Genomic DNA, 23,804 nt, shown 5'->3' on the forward strand with positions numbered 1-23,804 from the left:
GGTTTCTGAGTCAAGCCCTGCATCGGGCTGTGGTGATCAGTGATGACAGCTCAAAGCCTGGAGCCTTCTTCAGATTCTGTATCTCTCCCTCTCTCTCAATAAATAAAAACGTTAAAAAAATTTTTTTTTAATAAATTTTAAATCTAAAAGGCATCAACATTTTAAAAAGCACCATAGTGCATTACAGAAAAGTTGCACTTCCTCTATATGTACACCAGCACTAAATATATGACAATCTATTTTTCCATATCTTCTTCAATTCTGGGAATCACAGCAAGCATTTTACAACTGTACCAATATTACCTTAGTTTTTGTTACAGCAGCCTATTATTTTAATTTACATTTCCTTTGCCTATTATTCTATCTGGATATCCACTGTTCTCTTTAATTTCTAAGAATTTAACGTTTCAGTGCTATTAATTCCTAGTCAAGCAAGTCGCAAGTTTTATTGTCCTTTTCCTTTTTTAACTTTGTTAATACTGATTATTGCCCAAAAAGGTTATTTTGTTTTTGTTTCTTGGTCATATCTGGTTTCTTCTTGTGCTAGTCTCTGTAAGATGGCCTTTCCCGTCCAAAATCCATTCTGCATTTTTAATAAATATTTTAATTTAGAAATAGTATTATGTAAATATAACTACCGTAATCTTACAATAGTCTTCATTAACATGTGGTAGGTTCAACTAGTATTTCTACCTTTCAAATTCTTCTTGGCTTTTTTTTCAGCAATTATTTTTTCCAATTAACTTTTTAAGTCTAATTTATCAAATAATGTTAAATCTATACAATTTACTCAAGGAGAATGGGCTTCCTAACAAGGAATTGATTGAAATGATAATGGAACCTCCCACCAAGAAACAGGGTATGACTCTATATTTCATCAAGTCTTCTACCTGTTGAGCCAATTCTCCCTCAATATCTTGTGACTCTCCAAGTCCTTTAAACATCTTTTCAAGGAGGTCTGAATACCAAGTAATAACCTTGGAAGGTAGATATAAGATCTTCCTCCAGGGGCGCCTGGGTGGCTTAGTCGGTTAAGCGTCCGACTTTCGCTTAGGTCATGATATCGCGGTTCGTGGGTTCGAGCCCCGCGTTGGGCTCTGTGCTGACTGCCAGATTGGAGCCTGGAGCCTGTTTCAGTCTGTCACTCCCTCTCTCTCTGACCCTCCCATGCTCACGCTGTCTCTCTCTCTCTCCTAGAAATAAATCATTTAAAAAAAAATGCTTTAAAAAAAAAAAAGATCTTCCTCCAGGGCAGGGAGCAGATTTGTTTAATGAGGATAGTAAAAAAGATAGGGTGGCAGTTTTGCCAGCTGCTTCCCTTTTAAGATTGACAGTTTCCTAAACTCCAAGTACCTCGAGTGGAACACAAACTCACTATGCCTTCAGTATCCACCTGGACATGCTCCACATTGTCTCCCCAAAATTTAAGGACACAGAGGAACCAATATAAACATGGAAGCTCAAGATGCCTACTATCCCATGAGTAGTAACAGCCTTTGTTTCTGATTGAGAAGTCTTGTGTCTTCTACCATTAGGTTGAATCATTAGATTTCAAGTATGGTAAAATCTCAGACTCTTAAGACTTTTTAACACTATCCTTCAGTAAAAACAATGAAAGGTTCTATAAACTATATTATTTTTTTTTTAAATGCTTATCTATTTTTGAGAGAGAGACACAGAATCTGAAACAGGCTCCAGGCTCTGAGCTGGCTGTCAGCACAGAGCCCGACGCAGGGCTAGAACCCACGAACCACGAGATCATGACCTGAGCCAAAGCTGGACGCTTAAGCGACTGAGCCACCCAGGCACCCCATCAAATGCTTTTTTTTAAACCTCTACTAAGTCAACCAATGAGTAAACCAATGAGTATTTTTCTCCTATAAAACTCATTAACGTGATATAGCAAGAAAATTTGAATACGGGGTTTGCTTCAGATGTGCTAGAGGTATCATACGAGCTATGGTATGTGCACCAAATTACTTTTCTAAAATATGAAACAATACAAATTCTCAAACCCACCTAAGCACATGTGTTTTTGATAAAGGAGCATGAATCTACAGTATTTAGTATTTTCTTAATTAACCTTGGGATGAACTACTTATCTTTTACAAAGGGTTATTTAAAATTTTTACTCATCACTTTTAATTCTACAATTTCTGATCTTTATTAATTTCTTCGTACTCTAGATCTGTTCAATTTTCCTGATCTGAAAATTACTGGATTGCACATTTAAAAAACTTACTTATGCAATAATACAAGTATTTGATGTTCCTTTGAATAAATAACAATTCCTCTGGCCTTCCACAAGTTCTGACATTGTTAACCTAAACAGTGTAATTTTTTAAAAAAAAATTTTAATGTGTGTTTTTTTTTGAGAGGGAGACAGAGACAGAGAGTCAACAGGGAAGGTGAGGAGAGCAAGGGGCACACAGAATCTAAAGCAGGCTCCAGGCTCCAAGCTGTCAGCAGAGAGCCCGATGTGGGGCTGGAACTCACAAACTGAGATCATGACCTGAGCCAAAGTCAGATGCTTAAACGACTGAGCAACTCAGGTGCCCCAACAGTCTGTAATTTTTAACTTTCATTCAGAACCAAGTGTTTAATTTCCTAATGTTTAAGATTTTTTTTGGTCCCTTTGCTACTTTCTCACATTACCGTTTTAGTGTTGCCAGTATATACATTAGCCCTTCTAATAGTAGGAGGGGATTGGCACATTGTGAACTATTTGTTTTTTCTGCTTTCTCAAAGTTTATTTTGAAATTAATATTGTTACTCCTATTTATTTTGTACTTCTTTTGCCTAATATAGCTTTACTGTTGTCTTTACTTTCAATCTTTCTAATTGGAAGATTTCTTTATCTTATACAGATAGCACATAGTTTGAGGCACAATGTTTTTCCAAGGTTAGGGCTATGAAGGCACAGTGCAGTTTATTCTAGGGAGGCTCTAACAGCCAAGTCTCAGGGGAAAAAAAACTAAAACAGTGGGCAGCACTGTTGCCAATTTGCCCTTCTTTCCACCACCTTGCCCACTTCAGGTCCAAAATTCTGTTCTACCTCATTCTCTATCTAAGTAAACTTAAAAAAAAACCTTTTCCTCAAGAATTGAGGTGTTTAGGTGGGATAACTTCCTGTTTTTCAGTGATGAAGAATGTTATGTATGGAATGCTTCTGTCTGCCCCAAATTAGTATTTTTAAATCTTAACCTCCAATGTGACAGTATTAGGAGGCACAGCCTTTGGAAAGTGATTAGGTTGGGGGGCATGAAAGGGATTGGTGCCTTATTTAAAAAAAGAGAGAGCTCTCTTTGCTTTTTCCACCATGTGAGGAGGATACAGTGAGAGGAGAGCCTCACCAGACACTGAATCAGCCAGAACCTAGAACTTATACTTTCCAACCTTCAGAAGTGTGAGAAATATGTTTCTGTTATTTATAAGCTACCCAGTCTACGGTACTTTGTTAGAGCAGCGTGAACTGAACAGGAAGGATTTTTCTTTTTAAGTTCTTCATCAATGAAGATGAAGGTAGAGGGAAAGAGGGTTTTAACCACCTGTCTCTACACTTTTGGAGTGGGCCTGGCCAACTTGGTCTCTGTGACAGTGGGAGTCCCTTGTGGAGGATGACCAGTGTCTCCTTGTTAAAAGTACACATCCTGTCCACTACTTTCAAGATCAAGAGACATATCTGACTCGCCTAACACACAGAAACAGACACAAAGAATTAGGCAACATGAGGAGACAGAAGAACATGTCACAAATAAAAGAAAAGGACAAAACCACAACAAGAGACCTAAGCAAAACAAGTGTAAGTAACATGCCTGATAGAGATACTACCTGGAGAAAAGAATGCAAGACATCAGTGAGACCCTTATGAAAGAGCTTAAAAACATAAAATAGAACGAATCAAATATGAAGATGGACTAAATAGCAGGATGGAAGAAGTAGAGGAAAAAAATTAACTAGCAAACGGAGGAAGGGAAAGTAATCAAGGTGAATAAATGAGAGAAAAAAGAATTCTGCAAAATGAGAATAGACTCAGGGAACTCAATGACTCCATCAAGCATAACAACATTGTATTATAAGGAACCCAGAAAGAGAGAGAGAAAAGGGGGTAGAAAATTCATTTGAAGAAATAATAGCTGAAAATTTCCTTAATCTGGGGAAGGAAACATATATAGATCCAGGAGACACAGAGATCCCCAACAAAATCAACCAAAGGAAGTCCACACTAAGACACAACCATCAACATGGCAAAAAGTAGAGATAAAGAAAAAAAATAAAAGCAACAAGAGAAAAGACAGGTACATACAAGGGAAACCCCGTAAGATTATTAGTAGATTTTTAAGCAGAATTTTTGGCAGCCTGAAGGGACTGGCATGATGTATTCAAAATGCTGGAAAGGAAAAATATCTACAACCAAGAATATTCTACCAAGCAAGGCTATCATTTGGAACAGAAGGAGAGATTGAGTTCCTTCAGAAAAACAAAAACCGGAGTTCAAGACCACTAAGTGAGCCCTACAAGAAATACTAAAGAGAACTCTCAGAGTGGAAAGACCATACATAAGTGAAGTATGAAAAGTAGGAAACACAAAACCAGTGAAGAGTATTTCTGTAAAGAAATCAAAGGATTCTGGGGTGCCTGGGTGGCTTAGTTGGTTAAGCGTCCGACTTTCGCTTAGGTCATGATCTCGCGGTTCGTGGGTTCGAGCCCCGCGTCGGGCTCTGTGCTGACTGCCAGCTCAGAACCTGGAGCCTGTTTCGGAGTCTGTGTCTCCCTCTCTCTCTGACCCTCCCCTGCTCACGCTGTCTCTCTCTCTCCTAGAAATAAATAAAAATATTAAAAGAAAAAAAAAAATCAAAGGATTCAGAAAATAAAAAGATGTAAAATATGACAATGTATACATAAAATGTGGGAGGGGAAAAGGAGTAAAGAAGGGGGTGGGAACATAAGCAACCACCAACTTAATACAGACTACTATATGCAGAAGATATATGGCAACTACAAATCAAAAACCACTAATAGGTATACAAAGAATAAAGAGAAAACAATCTTAAGTATATCACAGAAGAAACCCAGCAAACCATGAAAGAAAGGAAAACCTACAAAAACAACAAGTTAAAAAATGGCAACACCTATCATAATTTGAATGTTAAGTGGACCAAACATTCCAATCAAAAGGCACAGGGTAACAGAGTGAATTAAGAAAAAACAATCCATATATTTGCTGCCTACAAGAGACTCATTTCAGATCTAAACACACCTACAGATTGGAAGTGAGGGGGTGGAAAAATATTTAGATGTCAAAAGAAAGAAAGGAAAAAAAAAAGACCAAGTAGCCAATACTTATGTCAGACAAAAAAAAGTTTATTATGATTTTTGAGAGAGAGAGCACACATATGGGAGGGGTGGGGGGAGGAGGTGAAGGATCTCAAGTGGGCTCTGCACAGACAGCAGTGAGGCTGATGTGGGGCTCAAACTCACAAACTATTGAGATCATGACCTGAGCCGAAGTCAGAGGCTTACTGACTGAGCCACCAAGGTGCCCCTAGACAAAACATACTTTAAAACAAAGACTGTACCAAGAGACAAAAAAAAAAAAAGGACAGTATATGGTAATAAAGGGGACAATCCAACAAGATATAACATTTATGTACCCAACATGGGAGCACCTAAATACATAAAAGTTAAAACAGAGGCACTAATCAACAGTAAAACAATAATAGTAGGGGATTTAACACCCCACTTACACTGATGGACAGATCATCCAAAAAGGAAATCAAGAAGGAAACAGCAGCTATGAAAGACACATTACACCAGATGGATTGGATATATTCAGAACATTCTATCCCAAAACAGCAGAATACACATTCTTTTCAAGGGCACACGAACATTCTCCAGAATAGATCACATTAGGTCACAAAATAAGTCTCAACAAATTGAAAAAGATCGAAGTCATCATACCATGCAAATCTTTTGACCACAATACTATAAAACTAAAAATCAACCACAAGGAAAAAAAAAATCAATAATGAAAACACAATAGTCCAAAGCCTGAGATGCAGCAAAAGCCGTTCTAAGGAAGTATAATTTATAGCAACAGAGACCTACCTCAAGAAGCAAGAGAAATCTCAAATCAACAACCTAATCTTAACATTTAGAGGAGCTAGAAAAAGGACAACAAAGAAAACTTATAACCAGCAGAAGGGAGGAATAAGATTAGAACAGAAATATAGAAACTAAAAAACAATAAAACAGATCAATGAAACCAGATACTGCTTCTTTGAAAAGGTAAATAAAATTGATAAGCTTCTACCCAGACTTACCAAGGAAATAAGAGAAAGGACTCAAACAAAATCACAGATCAAAGAGGCCAAATAACACTACCACAGAAATACAACTGTAAGAGAATATTATACTTTTTATGTCAACAAATTAGACAAACTGGAAGAAATGGATACATTTCTAGAAACATAAACCTTCCAAAACTAAAGCAGGAAGAAACAGAAAATGTCAACAAAATGATTACCAGCAAGGAAACCGAATCAGTAATAAAAAAAACTCCCAACAAACAAAAGTCCAGGACCAGATAGCTTCACAGGTGAATTCCATCAGATTTAAATTCCATTTAAAGAAGAGTTAATACCTATTCTCAAACTATTCCAAAAAATAGAAGGAAAACCTCCAAATTCATTCAATGAGGCCAGTGTCACCCTGATACCAAAACCAGATAAGGACACTACAAAAAAGACAACTACAGGCCAGTATTTTTGATGGACACAGAAGCAAAAATCCTCAACAAAATACTATCAAACCAAATTCAACAATACATTAAAAATATTATTCACCACAATCGAGTGGGATTTTTTTCCCGGGATGCAAGGGTGGTTCAATATTCACAAATCAATCAAAGAGATACATTACATCAATAAGAAAAGATAAAAACCAGATAATCATTTCAACAGAAACAGAAAGAGCATTTGACAAAGCACAATATCAATTCACGATAAAAACCCTCAATCAAGTAGGTTTAGAGGGAATACATCTCAACACAATAAAAGCCACATATGAAAAACCCACAGCTAACATCATACTCAATGGTGAAAAACTGACAGCTTTCTCCCCAAAGTCAAGGACAAGACAAAATGTTTACTCTCCCCACTTTTATTCAACATAGTACTAAAAATCCTAGTCACAGCAATCAAACAACAAAAAGAAATAAAAGGCATCTAGATTGGAAAGGAAGAGTAAAACTTTGACTATTTGCAGATGACAGTATGGCACACAGATAGAAAACCCTGAAGATTCCACCAAAAAGACTTCTAGAAGAGTTCAGGAACGTTGCAGGATACAAAATCAATATGCAGAAATCCGTTGCATCTCTATACACTAACAATGAAGCAGCACAAACAGAAATTAATAAAACGACCCCATTTACGACTGCACCAAAAATAAGATTAACTAGGAATAAACCTAACCAAAGAGGTGAAAAACCTGTACCCTGAAAACTATAAAACACTGATGAAAGAAACTGAAGACACGAAGAAAAAAATATATTCCATGCTCATAGACTGGAAGAATAAATATTATTAAAATGTCTATACTAACCAAAGCAATCTACAGATAAATCTAATCCCTATCAAAATGCCTACAGCATTTTTCAAAGAGCTAGAACAAACAGTCCTGAAATTCACACAGAATTTCAAAAGACTAATAGCCGAAGCAATCTTGAAACAGAAAACAAAGCTGGAGGTATCACAATTCCAGACTTCAAGTTACACTGCAGAGTGGTAGTAATCACAATTCCAGACTCCAAGTTATATTACAGAGTGGCAGTAGTCAGAACAGTATGGTACTGGCACAAAAACAGACACAGAGATCAATAGAACAGAACAGAAAACCCAGAAACAAACCCTCACGTAGATGGTCAATCTTCAACAAAGCAGGAAAGAAAATGCAACGGGGAAAAAGACCATCTCTTCAACAAATGGTGTTGGTAGAATCGGTCAACTACATGCATTAAGAATGAAACTGGACCACTTTCTCACACCATATACAAAAACCCAGAATGAACTGAAGACCTAAATGTGAGACTAGAAACCATAAAATCCTGTAAGGGAACACAGGCACTGATGTGTCTCATATCAGCCATAGCAACACTTTTCTAGATGTCTCTTGAGGCAAGGGAAATAAAAGCAAAGTAAACTATTAGGACTACATCAAAATAAAAAGTTCTGGGGGAACCTGGGTGGCTCAGTCAGTTAAGCATCTGAATTCAGCTCAGGTCATGATATCACAGCTTGTGAATTTGAGCTCTGCACTCACAGTGCAAAACCTGCCTGGGATTCTCTCTCCGCCCCTCCCACACTTGCAGGCACATGTACTCACTCTCTCTCTCAAAATAAATAAACTAAAAAAACCAAAAAACACCTTTAAGTAACTAAAAATTTAATAAATTAATAAATAAAAACAAAAAGCTTCTGTACAGCAAAGAAAACAATCAACAAAACTAAAAGACAACCTATGGAATAGGAGAGAAGATATCTGCAAATGAAGAATCCCTATATAAAGAACTGCTACAACTCAACACCCAAAAAACATACAGTCTAATTAAAAAATGGGCAGAGGACATCCAGATGGCCAAAAGACATATGAAAAGATGCTCAACGTCACTGTCACTCATCATCAAGGAGATGCAAGTCAAAACCACAGTAAGTTATCACCTTGCACTTATCAGAATGGCCAAAATCAAAAACACAAGAAACAACAAGTGTTGGTGAGGATGTGGAGAAATGGGAACCCTCTTGCACTGTTGGTGGGAATGCAAACTGGTGTAGCCGCTGTGGAAGACAATATGGAGGTTCCTCAAAAGATTAAAAATAGAACTAGTAATCCAGTAACTGTACTACTAGGTATTTACCCAAAGAATATAAAAACACTAATTTGAAAGGATACATGCATCCCTATGTTAACCGCAGGTTTATTTACAATAGCCAAATTATGGTAGCAGCCCAGATGCGCATTAGGATCTTCTCCCCCCCACCCCCCGCCCCGACCCTGGTCCCCACCCCACTCTCCTGCTCATGCTTTCTCTAAAAAACAAAAAACAAAAACAAAAAAACCCCGAGAGATCTCATATTCCAAGACCCAGCAAATGGTAGTGATCTGTAAAATGCCTCTTAAAGGGCTTGTGTACTTGGACTCATCTGCCCCAATGCTCAACTCAGAAGCAGCCAACTGCACCCAGTTAAAGTGAGGAGGAACCTGCTTGCATTAAAATCTTGGCCCGAGTGGTAGGCATGTAGAAATCTGCTGGAATGCTACCCAGGAATGGAAACCAGTAGGTGCTATCTTTGCAGGCTTCAGAGCATTAGTACCTCCCATGAAAGAACCTTTTACATATGCCTAGTGCCTCAATTTTTGTGGCTGTTGCACAGGGGATGCCTCTTGATCACCCAGCTCTGGAGGCCAGGGAAGCTTGTGTTCCTTGTCACAAAGGACTGTAATAATCAGCATTACTCAGAAAGGAGCTCAAAAACTTGTCTGTGGCCCCAAATTTCATGACTGCTGCCAGAGGACACCTCTACATTGCCTCGCTCACTAAGGTGCCCAGTGCAGCTTATGCTCCTAGGTCTTACAAGTCTGTAATCAAAAGAAAAAGAGTTCTTTCTTTTTAATATTTTTGAGTAGCATTGACACACAATGTTATAGTGGTTTCAGAGATACTGAGTAAGCTTGCTGGAGACCATTCTTGAACAGCTACTACACTCATAAGTGGCAAAAGACCCAGGAGTGTAGTCTGTCTGTAAAGGAGGCCTACTAGCTAATCATCCTGACTGCGGCCCAAGGAAGAGGCTTCTAATGAAAGAGGCATCTAGGGGCTGACTGTAATCCTTTTCCAGAGACCTCTGAGAGATGGCACTATCTTCATGCTCTCCTTCTGCTGTGTTCCAGAATGCCAGTGTCTCCTGAAGGGAAGCTTTACATGTGTCTGGTTTTTGTAGCTAACACCCAGGAATGCCTCTTGAACACCCTGCTCTGGTGACCAGTAGGGCTTTGCATTCTTGGGCCCTATAGGAGGGGGTCAATCAGAACAGCAGTTCTTGGCAGGCTACCGTCCTCAAGGCACGGTACAGTGGACTGAGGCACACCCCATCTTTCTGTGAAGGTCACTTTGCTTGTCCTGAAGCTCCAGACAGAGGGAGAGGCTTCAGGTTTGGCACACACTGGCTATGGAGATGCTCTGAAGGAATGTATGCCATGGACGCCATCTTCGTGCTCTCCCTCTGCCTTGCTCCAGCTTGCTGGTATTTCCCAGAAAAGAGATTATACACTCGACTGAAGCCCCAAAATTTGCAAACACTGCCCCGGGAACACCACCCCCAGATTATCTGGCTCTGGTGTTCAGCAGGGCTTATGCTTTTGGCACCTCAGAAATATATACATTTGCATTACTTTTAGAAGCTGTTGCCTGAGGGTATGGCTTTTAGTGTGCCTGAATCTTGGTGCTGAAATCCTACCCTCCGGGACACTGAGAGCTAGGTCTCAACATATCCTCAACTATTAGGAGCTATTAAAAATACTGGGGCGCCTGGGTGCCTTAAGTCGGTTAAGCGTCCGACTTTCGCTTAGGTCATGATCTCGCGGTTCGTGGGTTCGAGCCCCGCGTCGGGCTCTGTGCTGACTGCCAGCTCAGAGCCTGGAGCCTGTTTCAGTCTGTGACTCCCTCTCTCTGACCCTCCCCTGCTCACGCTGTCTCTCTCTCTCTCCTATAAATAAATAAAACATAAAAAAAATATATTAAAAAAAACAAACTGGCTGCTTGGTCAAGCACAGAGGTTTGAGAAACAATCAAGAGTTGGGCCAGGGCTAAATGAAAAGTTCATTTCCTACACAAAGTCACTCCTTCAAGAGTTGGGAGAAGTTGTTTCATCTATTGTATAGGAGCCAACATAGTGAGGCAAAATGAAGACACAGGAGAACGTGCCAAAAGAACAAGATGAAACCTTAATGAAATGGAACTATGTAATTTACCTGATAAAGACTTTAAAATAATGGCCATAAACATACTCTTCAAACTGGGGAGAAGAATGAACACAAAACTTCAAAGAGATGGAAAATATAAGTACCAATTAGAGAAGTCACAGAGCTGAAAAATACAATAACTGAACTGAAAAATACAGTAGAGGGGTTACAGACCAGATGAAAAAGGATCAGTCAACTCAAAGCCAAGGCAGTGGAACTCACCCAATTAGAGCAGCAAAAAGAAACAAATTGAAGAAATGTTAATTAGTTGAATGATACACAAAATAAAAAGATGTAAAATGTTATATCAAAAATATGAAATGTGCAGGGTGCCTGGAAGGCTCAGTCAGTTGAGTGTTGACTTCAGCTCAGGTCATTATCTCAGTTTGTGGATTTGAGCCCTGCATCAGGCTCTGTGCTGACATCTCAGGGCCTGGAGCCTGCTTCAGATTCTGTGTCTCCTTCTCTCTCTGCCCCTCCTCCACTCACACTCTGCCCTGTCTCTCAAAAATGAATAAATATATAAAAAATTTTTAATACATAAAATGTGGTGAAGGGAGTAAAAATGTTGAACTTTAGAACTTAAGTTACTGACTTAAGACAGACTGTAGATATATATTGTTACATGTAAGCATAAAAGTAATCAAAGCAAAAATCTGAAATACACAGAGGATAAAGGGAAAGCAATAAAAGTAAAACAGAAACTAGAGGAACAGCTAGAAAACAATTAACAGAATGACAATAAGCACACACCTATCCATAATTATTTTAAACGTAAATGGATTAAATTCTCCAATCAAAACACAGAGTGGCTTAATGGATGAAAGAACATGAACCATCTATATTATGTCTACAAGAGATACAATACTTTATGTTGTTATTTTTAATATTTTTTACTAGGCAAGGAACTTTATTAACCTGTTTCAAACTTTATCCCCAGGCTTCTTCAGCTTTAATTAGCTGCAAGGAATGAATTGTGTATAAATAAGCAAAAACTAAAAAGAGCACAGCAGTGTCCAAGGGGCTTGGGCTTAAAAATATTAGAGATGTAGATTTTGTCAGATCCATGAACAAAATTTTAAAAAGCAGTCAGAATACAAAATAGCAGCTCCCAGTAACTTCAACTTTTATCTTCTTGATAAAAAACTGAGTCAGAAGTTGACTCAATTGAATTTGCTTCATACTTGGGAAATTTTATCAAAATTCTCCATTAAAATCTAGAACTTCATCATCATCCTCTCTAATGGCAGGTAGTGCTTTTCCATCCACACACTGGGCAGAGCTCCAGCCCGTCTTCTTGAACTAGTCAGACTATCTGCACCAAGTTGGTTTAAGATACTGGGTAGCATTTCTGTCAGCTACTTTGTCTACACATGGCCTATAATGGTAAAAGTGTTCCTGCAAGATGCCTAAACTTTAGGGTTGTTAAACAAAGTCACTGTTCCTTGGTTTGTGAACATATTCACTTCTTCAGTAACAGAGATATTGTTTACTCCTAACTTCTTTAAGGAGTACTGAAGTTTTTTATCATCTGCTGTAGCCGTTTTATGAACCACTTTCTTTTGGTAAGCAGTTGCTTTCCCACCAATGCACACCTGTGCTTGCACTGGCGCGTTTCTCCTGGTTCATGCTGGCTTCTTTCATCTTGCTGGAGTAGAAATGGGACTATGGGGAAGACTAGGGCTGGGGTCAGAGGGTCTCCAGGGGACAAGCTGCAATTAGGTGCACACATGGGGTGGGACGGGGGAGCAAGATGGCAGCTAGTCAGAAGTGATCCAAGAGATACTCTTTAGATGTAAGTACACAGAGTGAAAGTGAAGGGATAGAAAAACATACCCCATGCAATGTAAACAAACATTTTTGTGTGTCTGGGGTATCAACCTGACAAAATACACTTTGAAACAGAGTATAATAAGAGGAAATAAAGGGTGTTATATCATGATAAAAGGGTCATTATACAAGAAGATGAAGCATTTGTAAATATTTAGGTACCCAACATAGAAGCACCAAAATATATAAAGTAAATATTAACAGATGTAAAAGAGAAAGGTAACAGTACAATTATAGTAAGGAACTTTAATACCCACTTATATCATTGGATAATTATCCAGAGAGAAACCAGTAAGGAAACACTGGATTTAATTAAATTAAACCACTTGTTAGAACAGAAGGACTTAACTGATATTTATAAAACATTTATCTCACTTTCCCTGTCTAACTTGTAACTTGGTGTGACTAAATTATTGACGAGAGGTTTCTTTTTATAAAGTATTCCAGCTAAAAATCAAAGGAAACTGCTAATGAAATCAGAGCGATCATCACCCCCTGCTAATATCACAACATTATGTATCTCCTCCTGATAGCCTCACAGAGTACAGAACATTACCTCTGGTGTTTTCTTGTTCTTGCACTTCCACTCCAATCCAATCTGAGTCTAATCAAGTCTCTAGATCTAACTACCAATTATGGAAAACGGGGCAGAGAAATGTTTTACAAAATTAAGAGTAAATGATGTGCTTTCTTCAACAAATTGCAAAGGAAAATGAGAAAGAGGGTGATTAAAAGAAGTATCAATCACTTGCAGTATAAGGACATCATTTGGAGCATGATTTAACTGTAAAAAATGGACTTATGAAATAATCAGGAAAATCTGAATACTAACTCGATGTCTGAGGACATTAAGAAATAAGTCTTAAAATTTTTTAGGTTTGGGGTGCTTGGGTGTCTCAGTCAGTTAAGTGTCTGACCCTTGATTTTGGCTCAGATCATGATCCCAGCGTCCTGGGATGGAGCCTTGCAGCAGGCTCCTCATGGAGTGTGGAGCCTGCTCAGGATTATCTCTCCCTACCCTGCCCTTCTCGCAATAACTCTTTTTCTCCCCCTGAAAGTAAATAAATAAAAATTTTAAGGCATGATAACGAAATTGTTATGTTCTTTAAAAGGATTATCTTTTAGAGATACAAACTGAACTAGTAACAGATAAATCTGCTTCAAAATAATCTGGAAGAAAGAAAGTAGAGAAGCTACGTGAAAAGTATTCCAATTGGATTATGACAACATGAGTTTGTAATGCTATTCTTACTTCTATACACATTTGAGCTGAAGTCAGAAGCTTAACCGACTGAGCCACCCAGGCACCCCAACTTCTATACACATTTGAAATTTCTCCCTCCCCCATTTTAAAAGTATCACTTGCATTTACAAATAGGCCACTTTTGGCAAGAGCAATTTGTGCAATGAATGGGCAAATACTAGATGAAATAAGTGACATGAACAAGGATTTGGCAAGGATGAAGAGGTGAGATAAAGGTGGTAGCTCGAAGTAGAAACTGGCTTGTTATATGTATGGCCTTTTTCCAAGTCTGCCCATTCATCATTCACTCATTCAACCAAAAAACTTTAGTAAGTGCCTGCTGTACAGACCAGAACTATTCTAATGCTGCGGACACAACAATGAACTAAAAAAGCAGATAAAAATCCTGCCCATGTGACCTTCTGTTCTCATATGAAGGTCGGGGAAAATTAGGTTAAAAGTGAGTTTTTCATACTCTCTTGTATGAAGAGACATTTTGTACATACCTTTATGACTGACGTTTTAGGCTGGTCAATTCTTTGTTGTAGGGGCCTATCTTGTATATTGTAGGATGTTTGGTAGCATCCCTGGCCTCTATCTACTATATGTCAGTATTGCTGACACCTCCTCCCAGTTGTAACAACTAAAATGACTCTACACATTGCCAAATATCCCTTGGGGACAACATCACCTTCGGCTGACAAGCACTGGGTTAGAAGTTAGTAAGTGCTATTCAGAAAAATGAAACAATAAAAGGAATAAGAAATACAGAAGTCTTGAGGTAGAAAGGTGCTGGAAGATTGAGGAATGTCAAGAAAGCCAGTGTAGCTAGAAAAGAGGAAGTCAGAGATAAAGTGGCAAATGCATAGACTAGACTGGCTTTCCTGCAGATAACATGAAATCCAGGGCGAAAAAATACAAAAAGAAATCCCCCCAAACCCCAAAGACCCCTATGAATATATGCAGGTGCTAAAATGTGAACAAAAACTGGCAGATTCTGGAGATGACGGGAAATGAGAAACCCAGGAACAGCAAAGGCTGTAATTTGTGTTTGTTATGGCTTTTAGCCTAAGGGAAGACCATGTGAAGCAGCTAAAACTCCCCAGTCTTTCTGGCCTGAATAATCAGACAATATGAGCTTGGGGAAACAAACACTTCTAGAAAGTGAGACAATCCTAGAAAGGAAAAGAAAGAATCTCAAATTCTGTGTACAAATTCTGCCCAAATCATTGGCTAACCCCTGAACAACACATGTACAGGATAGACTCTAAGCTACCTAGCATGGATCAGAAAACTCAAGAGCGATTTGAGCAGTTACCTAAAATATAGTGTTTGTAGATTGAGTTTCAGCCAAATTGACAGCACAACAACAAAATCAGTATCTTTCAAGAAATGTAACATTAAATAGAATATCTACAACATGATTATCACAATGACCAAGATATAATCCAAAATTACTTGACATACACAGAGAACAAGGTGAACAAACCTCAAGAGAAAATATACTCAAAAGATCCCAACTAGGCCCAGATGTTAGAATTTGTAGTCAAAAATTGTAAAGCAGCTATTATAACTATGCTCAATAACATAAAGGAAATTCACATTCATATTATGAACATATGCTTACCACGAATGAAATAAGAAATGCCACCACAGAATAAAATTTGTTAAAAGAAATTAACTGCCTGATAATTCTAGAAATGAAAGACAATGTATGAAAAGTTCACTGGATGAACTAATTAACAGCAAAATGGAGTTGACAGAGAAAAAAATAAGTGAACTTGAAGATAATCAATAGAAGTCATTCAATCCGAAGAACAGAAAAAAGCAAAGAGCCTCAGGGACCCTTGGGATAATATAATGAGTCCCAAAAGTAGCAGAGAAAAAAAATGAGAAAGAAAAAAAATTTGAAAAAATAATAGCCAAAGATTCCCCAAGTTTGATAAAAGACAAATTTATAGATTCAAGAATTTCAGCAAATCCCAAGCAGGATTAGGTACAAAGAAAACCAGGGGCGCTTGGGTGCTTCAGTCAGTTAAGCAACGGACTTGAGCTCAGGTCATGATCTCACAGTTTGTGAGTTCAAGCCCTCCGCTGGGCTCTGCTGATTGCTCAGAGCCTGGAGCCTGCTTCAAATTCTGTCTCCTCTCTCTGCCCCTCCCCCACTAACACTGTCTCTGTCTCTCTGACTCAAAAAAAAAAAAAAGAATAAACATAAAAAAAATTTAAGTACAAAGAAAACCGTATGTACTCATATATGACATCATAGTCAAACTGCTGGGAACCAAATAAAGACTACCAAAGAAAATAACACATTACATATAGGAGGAAATGATTTGATTATAACTGACTTATCATCAAACAGGGGAAGGAAACAATGGAGCTTGAAAGTGCTGAAAGAAAACTGGCACCCCAGAATTATACATTCAGCACTATATATGCAAGAGAGACAGTAAAATGAAAAAACTTTCACATAAAAGAAAATTAAGGGGCATCTGGGTGGCTCAGAGGTTAAGTGATCTCGCAGTTTGAGTTTGAGCCCCATATTAAGCTCTGCATTGATAGCATGGAGCCTGCTTCGCATCCTGTCTCCTCCCTCAAAAATAAACAAACATTTAAAAAAATAATAAAGAAGGAAAATTAACAAGAATCCGCAACCAGCAGACTTACACTTTGAGAGAGAGGAAGAGACTAAAAGATACAGAATAGGTCATAACAGAGAAGATGACAATGTTTCAAATTTTCAGAAAGATATGTGCAACATTCTTTTCATAGGTGGAAAGAAATCTTCAAGATCGTCTCCTCTAATCTCTTCATTTTACAGACTGACTAACCAATGTTATACAATTCTGCAATTATCTAGTAGTACAATATACTAGAAAGTAAGTCTTCTAACTTCTGGGTCAGAATGAGATGGAAATAAAACATATATATTAACCTTTACAAACAAATCAAAATACAAACACAGTGACAATAAATTGCTGAAATCAATATATATATTATTTCTGTAAGTCTTATAAAGGCTGAATATTTCATTTAAGCTACCTTAGGTATTTACTGTAAATCATGATATGAATCTTTTGATAGTGTCAATTCTACTTTAATAAAAATTAAAATTTTCATTTTTAAACCGTTTATTTCTTCAAATCAGTACTAGACAGGAGTCTATGTTGCATAATTACATAATATAATTAAAATTATCATTGTATCAAAAATCGTAAGAATGATATGTCATTTCACGAAACAATTTTCTCTCTGCTGTAATAAAGAACTGTCAATGGGAGTAAACAGTGTCTTAAAGTATTGTTTAAAATGTTATCTCTGGAAGTACACAAAGCACAACAGGCTCTGAAAATTAGTTTATGAAGGAATAAAATATATAAAGCCACAAGATACATAGATTAAAGGAGTTTCCAAAGCCTACAAGTAAGGTACATAATGAGAATGAAATCCAAATCTTAGGAACACATCCCAGTGCTCTAAGAAAACAAGATTCTAAAGTTCACTAACGAACATATTAATATATTGAAAACGCTGAAAAATCATCACCCCATGTCTCCATATGGCATGTAATAAAAAATTCTCCAATTTATCTAGTGGTACAATATAGACAAGGCATGACCTTGTAACATACGTTTCAAGTGCTGGGCCTTGAGTACTTACCCCAACAGCTGGGACTTCTTCACTCTTTACTTCATTTATCCGAACCAAATAGTTAACAAAATCTCTGGCAGCATTGCTCTGTGCATCTTTTTTATTGGTGGAATTGCCCATGCCAGTATAATTAAAACCTTCCACTCGAACCTTTAACGGTCAGGAATTAAAAAAAAGGCATTAAAAAAAAGACTGACCCAGGTAACTCTGGGATTTAGAAAAATCATAATTCAATTACGAATTAAGGGGTAACAGTTAAATGTTGAAGATATACTCTATAAAAACACTAAAAATAACATATACAGGGAATTCATAGGCTGACTTATTTTAAAAAAAAAACTTCAATTGTATTTTCCAATGATAAACTAATCTAAAATCTATTACTTTTTGTGGCTGTTATTCTCTTCTCATGTAACAGAATGTTCCACGTTAAAATCTGATTTTATAAGACCCAAGAACAAGTTCTCCATTTGCATTTATTTTAACTGATTTGACCTGAAGCAATCAAGAATTGCTCTACTTTCTACAGGAATTAGTAAAACCACAAACAGCTGACTTTACTTTTCTACCTGCACTACTGGCACTGTGTCAGTTAAGAAGGACCCATATTCTTGCTAGAATTTACCTATCAGATTGTTTTATGTTTTAAAAGTAATGCTCACATGAAAATGACTTATAATAAAACAGCAGGCAAGTGACAATATTATCATTTCCAAACAGGAAACACTGTTCTCTTAACACCAAAATAAGCCTGAAAAAAAAAATCACATAAATAGGGGCGCCCAGGTGACTCAGTTGGCTGAGTGTCAGCTCAGGTTATGTTCTCACGGTTCCTGGGTTTGAGCCCCGTGTTGGGATTTGTGCTCAAAGCCTGGAGCCTGCTTCATATTCTGTGTCTCCCTTTCTCTCTGTCCCTTCTCCCCCATCGAGCTCTGTCTCTGCCTTTCAAAAATAAACATTTAAAAAAATTTTTTTTTAATTTTTAAAAAATCACATAAATGGAAACTATTCTGTAGTACCTCACACATGAATTTTTGCCTGTTTTTGTTCCCCACTGCTCTAATTTCATAGGATGGGGTCATCTTCCTTTTGCCACACCAGGCATACAGAAAATTCTTCACATCACCCATGATTCAGAAGTCTTCTTCGGACCTAAAAAAACGAAAGTTAAACTGCATTATTTCTAAGAGCAAACACTAGAAATAACCAGTAACTGGAATGAACTCAAAACCTAGGTTAAATACAGGATATTCTGTCTTGCTACTATTAAAACTGCATATAACAAAATTTTAACAGAAGGTCTATGACATGCTATATGAAAGAGCACGATAACAAACTACACGATTTAAACTACATTTTATGAAAGGCCTATGTTCTACATTTTAACTCACTTAATCCTCAATGGCAGATAAAATTATATACTAAACATTTTCTACATAGGAAGAAATTGGGATATAGAACGTTTAGGTAACTTTTCTAAGTCACCCACTGTGGAGGCATAAATTCAAACCAAACTACTATATTAAGAAAATGGTTTCAGGGCGCCTGGGTGGCCCAGTCGGTTAAGCGCCCGACTTGGGCTCAGGTCCATGATCTCGCGCGGTTCATGGGTTCGAACCCCCCGAAGAGTTCTGTGCTGGCAGCTCAGAGCCTGGAGCCTGTATCAGATTCCTTGTCTCCCTCTCTCTCTGCCCCTCCCCTGCTAATGCTCTGTCTCTGTCTCAAAAAAAGATTTAAAAAAAAAAAAAAGAAATGGTCTCAATCAGTTTGTCATAAATCAGTTTACTCTCATTCTGAAGAATGTCTCCTAGTACACTGTCCTCAGAGTTATATACTATATATTACACTAAGAATTCGGTACTGTTAACTTAAGCACCAAATCTCTCCTTTAGGCCTTGTTATTCATTAAAATTTGGGGATATTAAGTTTTCTTGAAGTACAACATCCATGTTGGCACTCTCCCTCTAAACCCAGTTTATAAACAGAGCAAAAAGTTATGAAGCCTAGGAGTCTAAAATCTGATTCTAAATTAAAAGATACTGTACCTGAGACCAAATTTAGATCTAGAGAAAATAAAACTAGTTTGCTGTGAGAAAAAACCCTATTACTAGCATTACACCTTTCTTGTTAATGTTCAGTGCATTTTGTTAGTACCTAAATCTAACGTCATAACACTTGACCCCTGTACAAAGTTGTTTATTCTGTAGCCACAAGCTAACCCTGGGGAAATCCTGTTGAATGAAAAGCTGTGGAACGCTCATGAGGTCTATCTGTAAATTCCACCCTTGAATAATTAAAAAAAAAATAAGCCCTCAGGGTGAATGAATAACATGAAATATGAAGGACTACACTATCAAATTCCTTCCTCCCTAGCAGTCTCATCTGACTCCATTATATTCAACGTTAACTATACTTTAATGATGCCCAAATATACCCTGAAAATTTACTCTTTTCTCTTATTTAAGCTCCAAAACCAAGTTCATCCAACTGCCGCACTAATGCGCATATGCTAACTCGACATCTCAGTCAAATCAGAATTTACGTTTCCTCCCCAAATCTGTTCCTCCTCCCCTTGGCCTAACTGTTTCCATATCCTAAAATGGCACCGCCATCTGAGAGTCATACGCTCCCGCAAGATCCTCCATAGTTACCCGTTGTAGAGAACTCAGCATGCGCCAGACCGTAAAGGATCATCTACACGAACTACCTTCCTTAACCCTTACGATATTTGTACAGATAAGACTGTATTTATTATCTTTCTTTGCGGATGAATAAACCGAGACAAAGAATACCCTGCCCTGGAGAAGACAAAGCTCCTAACCGGGAGACCCAGAATTCCAAGCCAGGTAGTCTGCCTCCTGACTACGCAATTTCTGCCTCCAAAATACGTTTGCAATCCATTCGCTTCTCTCCAACCCTTGCCGTCGCTACCGCACCCCTGGAGTACTGCAATGACGTCCTAGGTCTCAGAGGTCTAGATCCCCGCTTCCACCCTGGCCATAAAACCCATTCTCTTAATACCGTCTCACCATATCCAGACCCTTTGTTTCTTCCCAATCTCTGCTCTCAAGCGCTAACTAATCCCTTCTAACTCGGCAATTCTTTTCCTCCTAATCTTCATAGCTGACGCATTCTCAACCTAAGGGCCGAGATAGCTCAAACGTCTACCTCCTCCGAAACGCTTTCCCTTGCCACCCTAATGAAAGCAGCTTTCTCCCATGACACCGCCTCCCATTTTCTCGGGTCATTTTACCGAAACCTGCAAAGACCTTTTTTTTTTTTTTTTTCCCGTTGCCTTCCACTACCGAAACCTCCCTGCGGTAGTAGTATAGACTGTGCCCCACGTGTTTACGGCCCTACCACCCAGACCGCGGGACAGCGCCCGGTATTTGCGGCCACAATGAATGAAGGGCCCGGAGTGTGTGTGGCGGCATCATGGCGGGCTCACCGCCCCGTGATCCGCCCCCCCCACTTCCTTACAATAGGCGGCAACAGCGCCACCGCCACGCGCAGACCGGAGGAAGAGGAACTGGGCCGCTTCGGACACAGGACTGGCCGTCGCTGGGGGAAAGACTGGTGCACAAAGCGGACCCGGACAGCGCAAGCGTGGTGCGGCGAGCCGCGTGCAATCCGCAATCCGGGAACCCGGCGATCGCCTCGCCCCTTCCCCCATCCCCCACCGCCGCCCGCGCTTCGCAACAAAGCCCGGCTACAGGAGCGCGGGGTCCCACGCCCCTAACGGGTGGCAAGGACGTCTCTTCCCTACCGGCGTTCTCCTCCTGGTGCCAGAAAGCACAGCCCTCTTAGGACCGTCCGCAGCCGCGGCCTTCCTCAGAGAGACACCCGGGAAACACACCGCAACTCGCTCGGAGGCGGCGGCGAAATGGCTCCGACGCCGTCGCCAGTGGGGCGGGGCCAGTGCGCGTACGCATGCGCAGGAAACGAGCTTGGGCCTGAGGGCGCCCCAAGGGGGGGCGGGGCTGCAGCTCCCTCGCCCCGGGTAGCGTCCGGTCACCAGGGAGATTTGATCTGCCCTGGGCCTGCGGCGCCCTAGCCACAATTTTTCCGGTACGGTGCTACCCACTTTTGAACGTTTTTGAGAGTTGAGGATCTGTAGCATTTTGATGCAGCAAAATGTTTCATAGCCTCTATCATAGGACCTCCAGTAGATGACAGATAAATGGTAGAAGACAGGTGGATGTCTTCCTCGAAGACAGAACTGGGAATCTTAGGCGCTGCCTTTATAGATGATTAAGTGAGATGGCATATATATGAAGGGGGTTTAGCGCAGTACCTGGGACATAGTACGTGTTCAGAAGCTGTTGTTATTGTAGTGATTCAGATACTCTAATGCAGATGTCTCCCGAAAGAAATAAGCTCAGTGAAGGCAGGAAACCAGCCTGGCTAGCTGAGGGCACTCACTGCAGTGTGTGGGGCAAATCATAAGTGCTCAGTAAAAACCAGCTTAATGAGTGGTTAAAACATGCAAGGTTGTTTTTGCTTAAATTGGATAACCTTTTGTCTTCAGAGTCTTTGGACTAGTTTGTATTCTTAAATATTGTAGTAGTCGTTGTTACATTTTTGAACTCTAGTGCTTCCCATGAAGGCAACGATACAAAAAATATTTCCAGTTGGGGTTGTTCCAGAGACTCCAGACTAATCAATTGTATGGGCCCATCATACCTTATCCATTCTCATTTTTCACCTCTTTTCTTTTTCCTTTTTAAAGTTTATGTATTTTTCAGAGAGAGAGAGAGAGAGAGAACTCCAGTGGGGAAAGGGCAGAGAGAGGCACAGAATCCAAAGCAGGCTCCAGGCTTCAAGCTGTCAGTAAGCACAGAGCTCAATGGGGAGCTCAGCTCACCAACTGCAATATCATGACCTGAGCTGAAGTCTGAGGCCTAATCGACTGAGCCACCCTGGTGTCCCTATTGCTTTTTTTCTTAATTCTTCTAGCTCATAGTGATCAATTCCTCTAAAACTCTGTTGCTCCTACAGTTAGAATAAGTTTAGCATTTATTCTTTCTTTTCTTCATATGTTTGCTCTCTTCAATTAAGAGTAAAATCATTCAGAGCAGACCTTAATCTTTTTTATTTCTTTGGACCTTTCAGGGCGCTTAATGTAGCAGTTGCCTGACATTTATGATAAGGGAAACTGAAGGATCACACATGGATTGCAAATGTTTTGTACTAGATAATGAGTACAGTAAAAATGACAACAGGTTAAGTATAAATAAAAATTTCAGAGGTGGATCTTTAGCTTCCAATGATTATGAAGAATTTTGTTATTAAGTTGGTTCTTAATTTGGGGCTTGCTCTGCTCCTGAGACCTAGAGTCCCAAGTGGATTGGGGACCATAACTAGCATTACCTTTGTAGGTTGCTGTTGGCAACTATCACCCTCCAACATCTTCACATTTGTAAATGAAGCTTCGAAACCTGCTCCAGAAGTACAGTGTGGTCAGATTTCACTACAACAACTGGATGTTTCCAGTGTATGACTATCTAGAAGACTACAGGGGTTAGCAAAGCAGGATAGAGCAGTGTGACTGGACTACTTAATATTTCAGATTTACCTTTTTAAAGTTATTTTTCAGTTTTTTTAATTTTTAAGTTTATCACCTAGAAATAACTTCTGAAAGCATTGACTTGGTTCCTGAGTTTAGTAGAAAATAAAGACTATGAAAATATGTATTAAATTCAACCTGTGGTATGTATGGGGGGGAAACCCCCACCAAAGATTCTCAGGTCATTTGCTATTTCTGCCAACCCAATGGGCTGAGGCAAAGTTTCTGCCAGAGAATGAGAATGAGATGGTTCTTAGCAACACCTATAGTTAAAATGGATGATAAGAAATGAGGCAGAATGTTTTGGTTCTTCACTCTTCCTCTGTTTCTCAGGTAGGCAGAAGGTTGGGAGTTGGGGAATGGAAGAACACCAGGGACCAGAAGTGGGATTTAAGTAGGGTTATTATGACTCTTGAGGAAGTCTGGTGGTGAAGTTTGAACCCTCTCGTAACTTGGGAACACCAATGATACTTGTACCCTTCAACACTC

General features: G+C 39.1%; 1 protein-coding gene across 1 annotated transcript in view; it reads right to left on the reverse strand.

Moving 5' to 3' along the window:
* DHX9 (DExH-box helicase 9) overlaps nt 1-21,633 on the reverse strand; it is a 52,242-nt gene extending 30,609 nt beyond the window's left edge. Inside the window, exons 1-3 of the mRNA XM_039252981.1 lie at nt 21,516-21,633; nt 18,769-18,901; nt 17,759-17,899 (exon numbers count right to left, since the gene is read on the reverse strand). Coding sequence (XP_039108912.1) covers nt 17,759-17,899; nt 18,769-18,879 — 252 coding nt within the window. The 5' untranslated portion in view covers nt 18,880-18,901; nt 21,516-21,633. The remainder of the gene's footprint in view (nt 1-17,758; nt 17,900-18,768; nt 18,902-21,515) is intronic.
* Nucleotides 21,634-23,804: the final 2,171 nt, after the last annotated feature.

The sequence above is a fragment of the Hyaena hyaena genome, unplaced genomic scaffold (genome assembly GCF_003009895.1).
Source record: "Hyaena hyaena isolate Hyena2069 unplaced genomic scaffold, ASM300989v1 scaffold_439, whole genome shotgun sequence".
NCBI classification, from domain to species: Eukaryota; Metazoa; Chordata; class Mammalia; order Carnivora; family Hyaenidae; genus Hyaena; species Hyaena hyaena.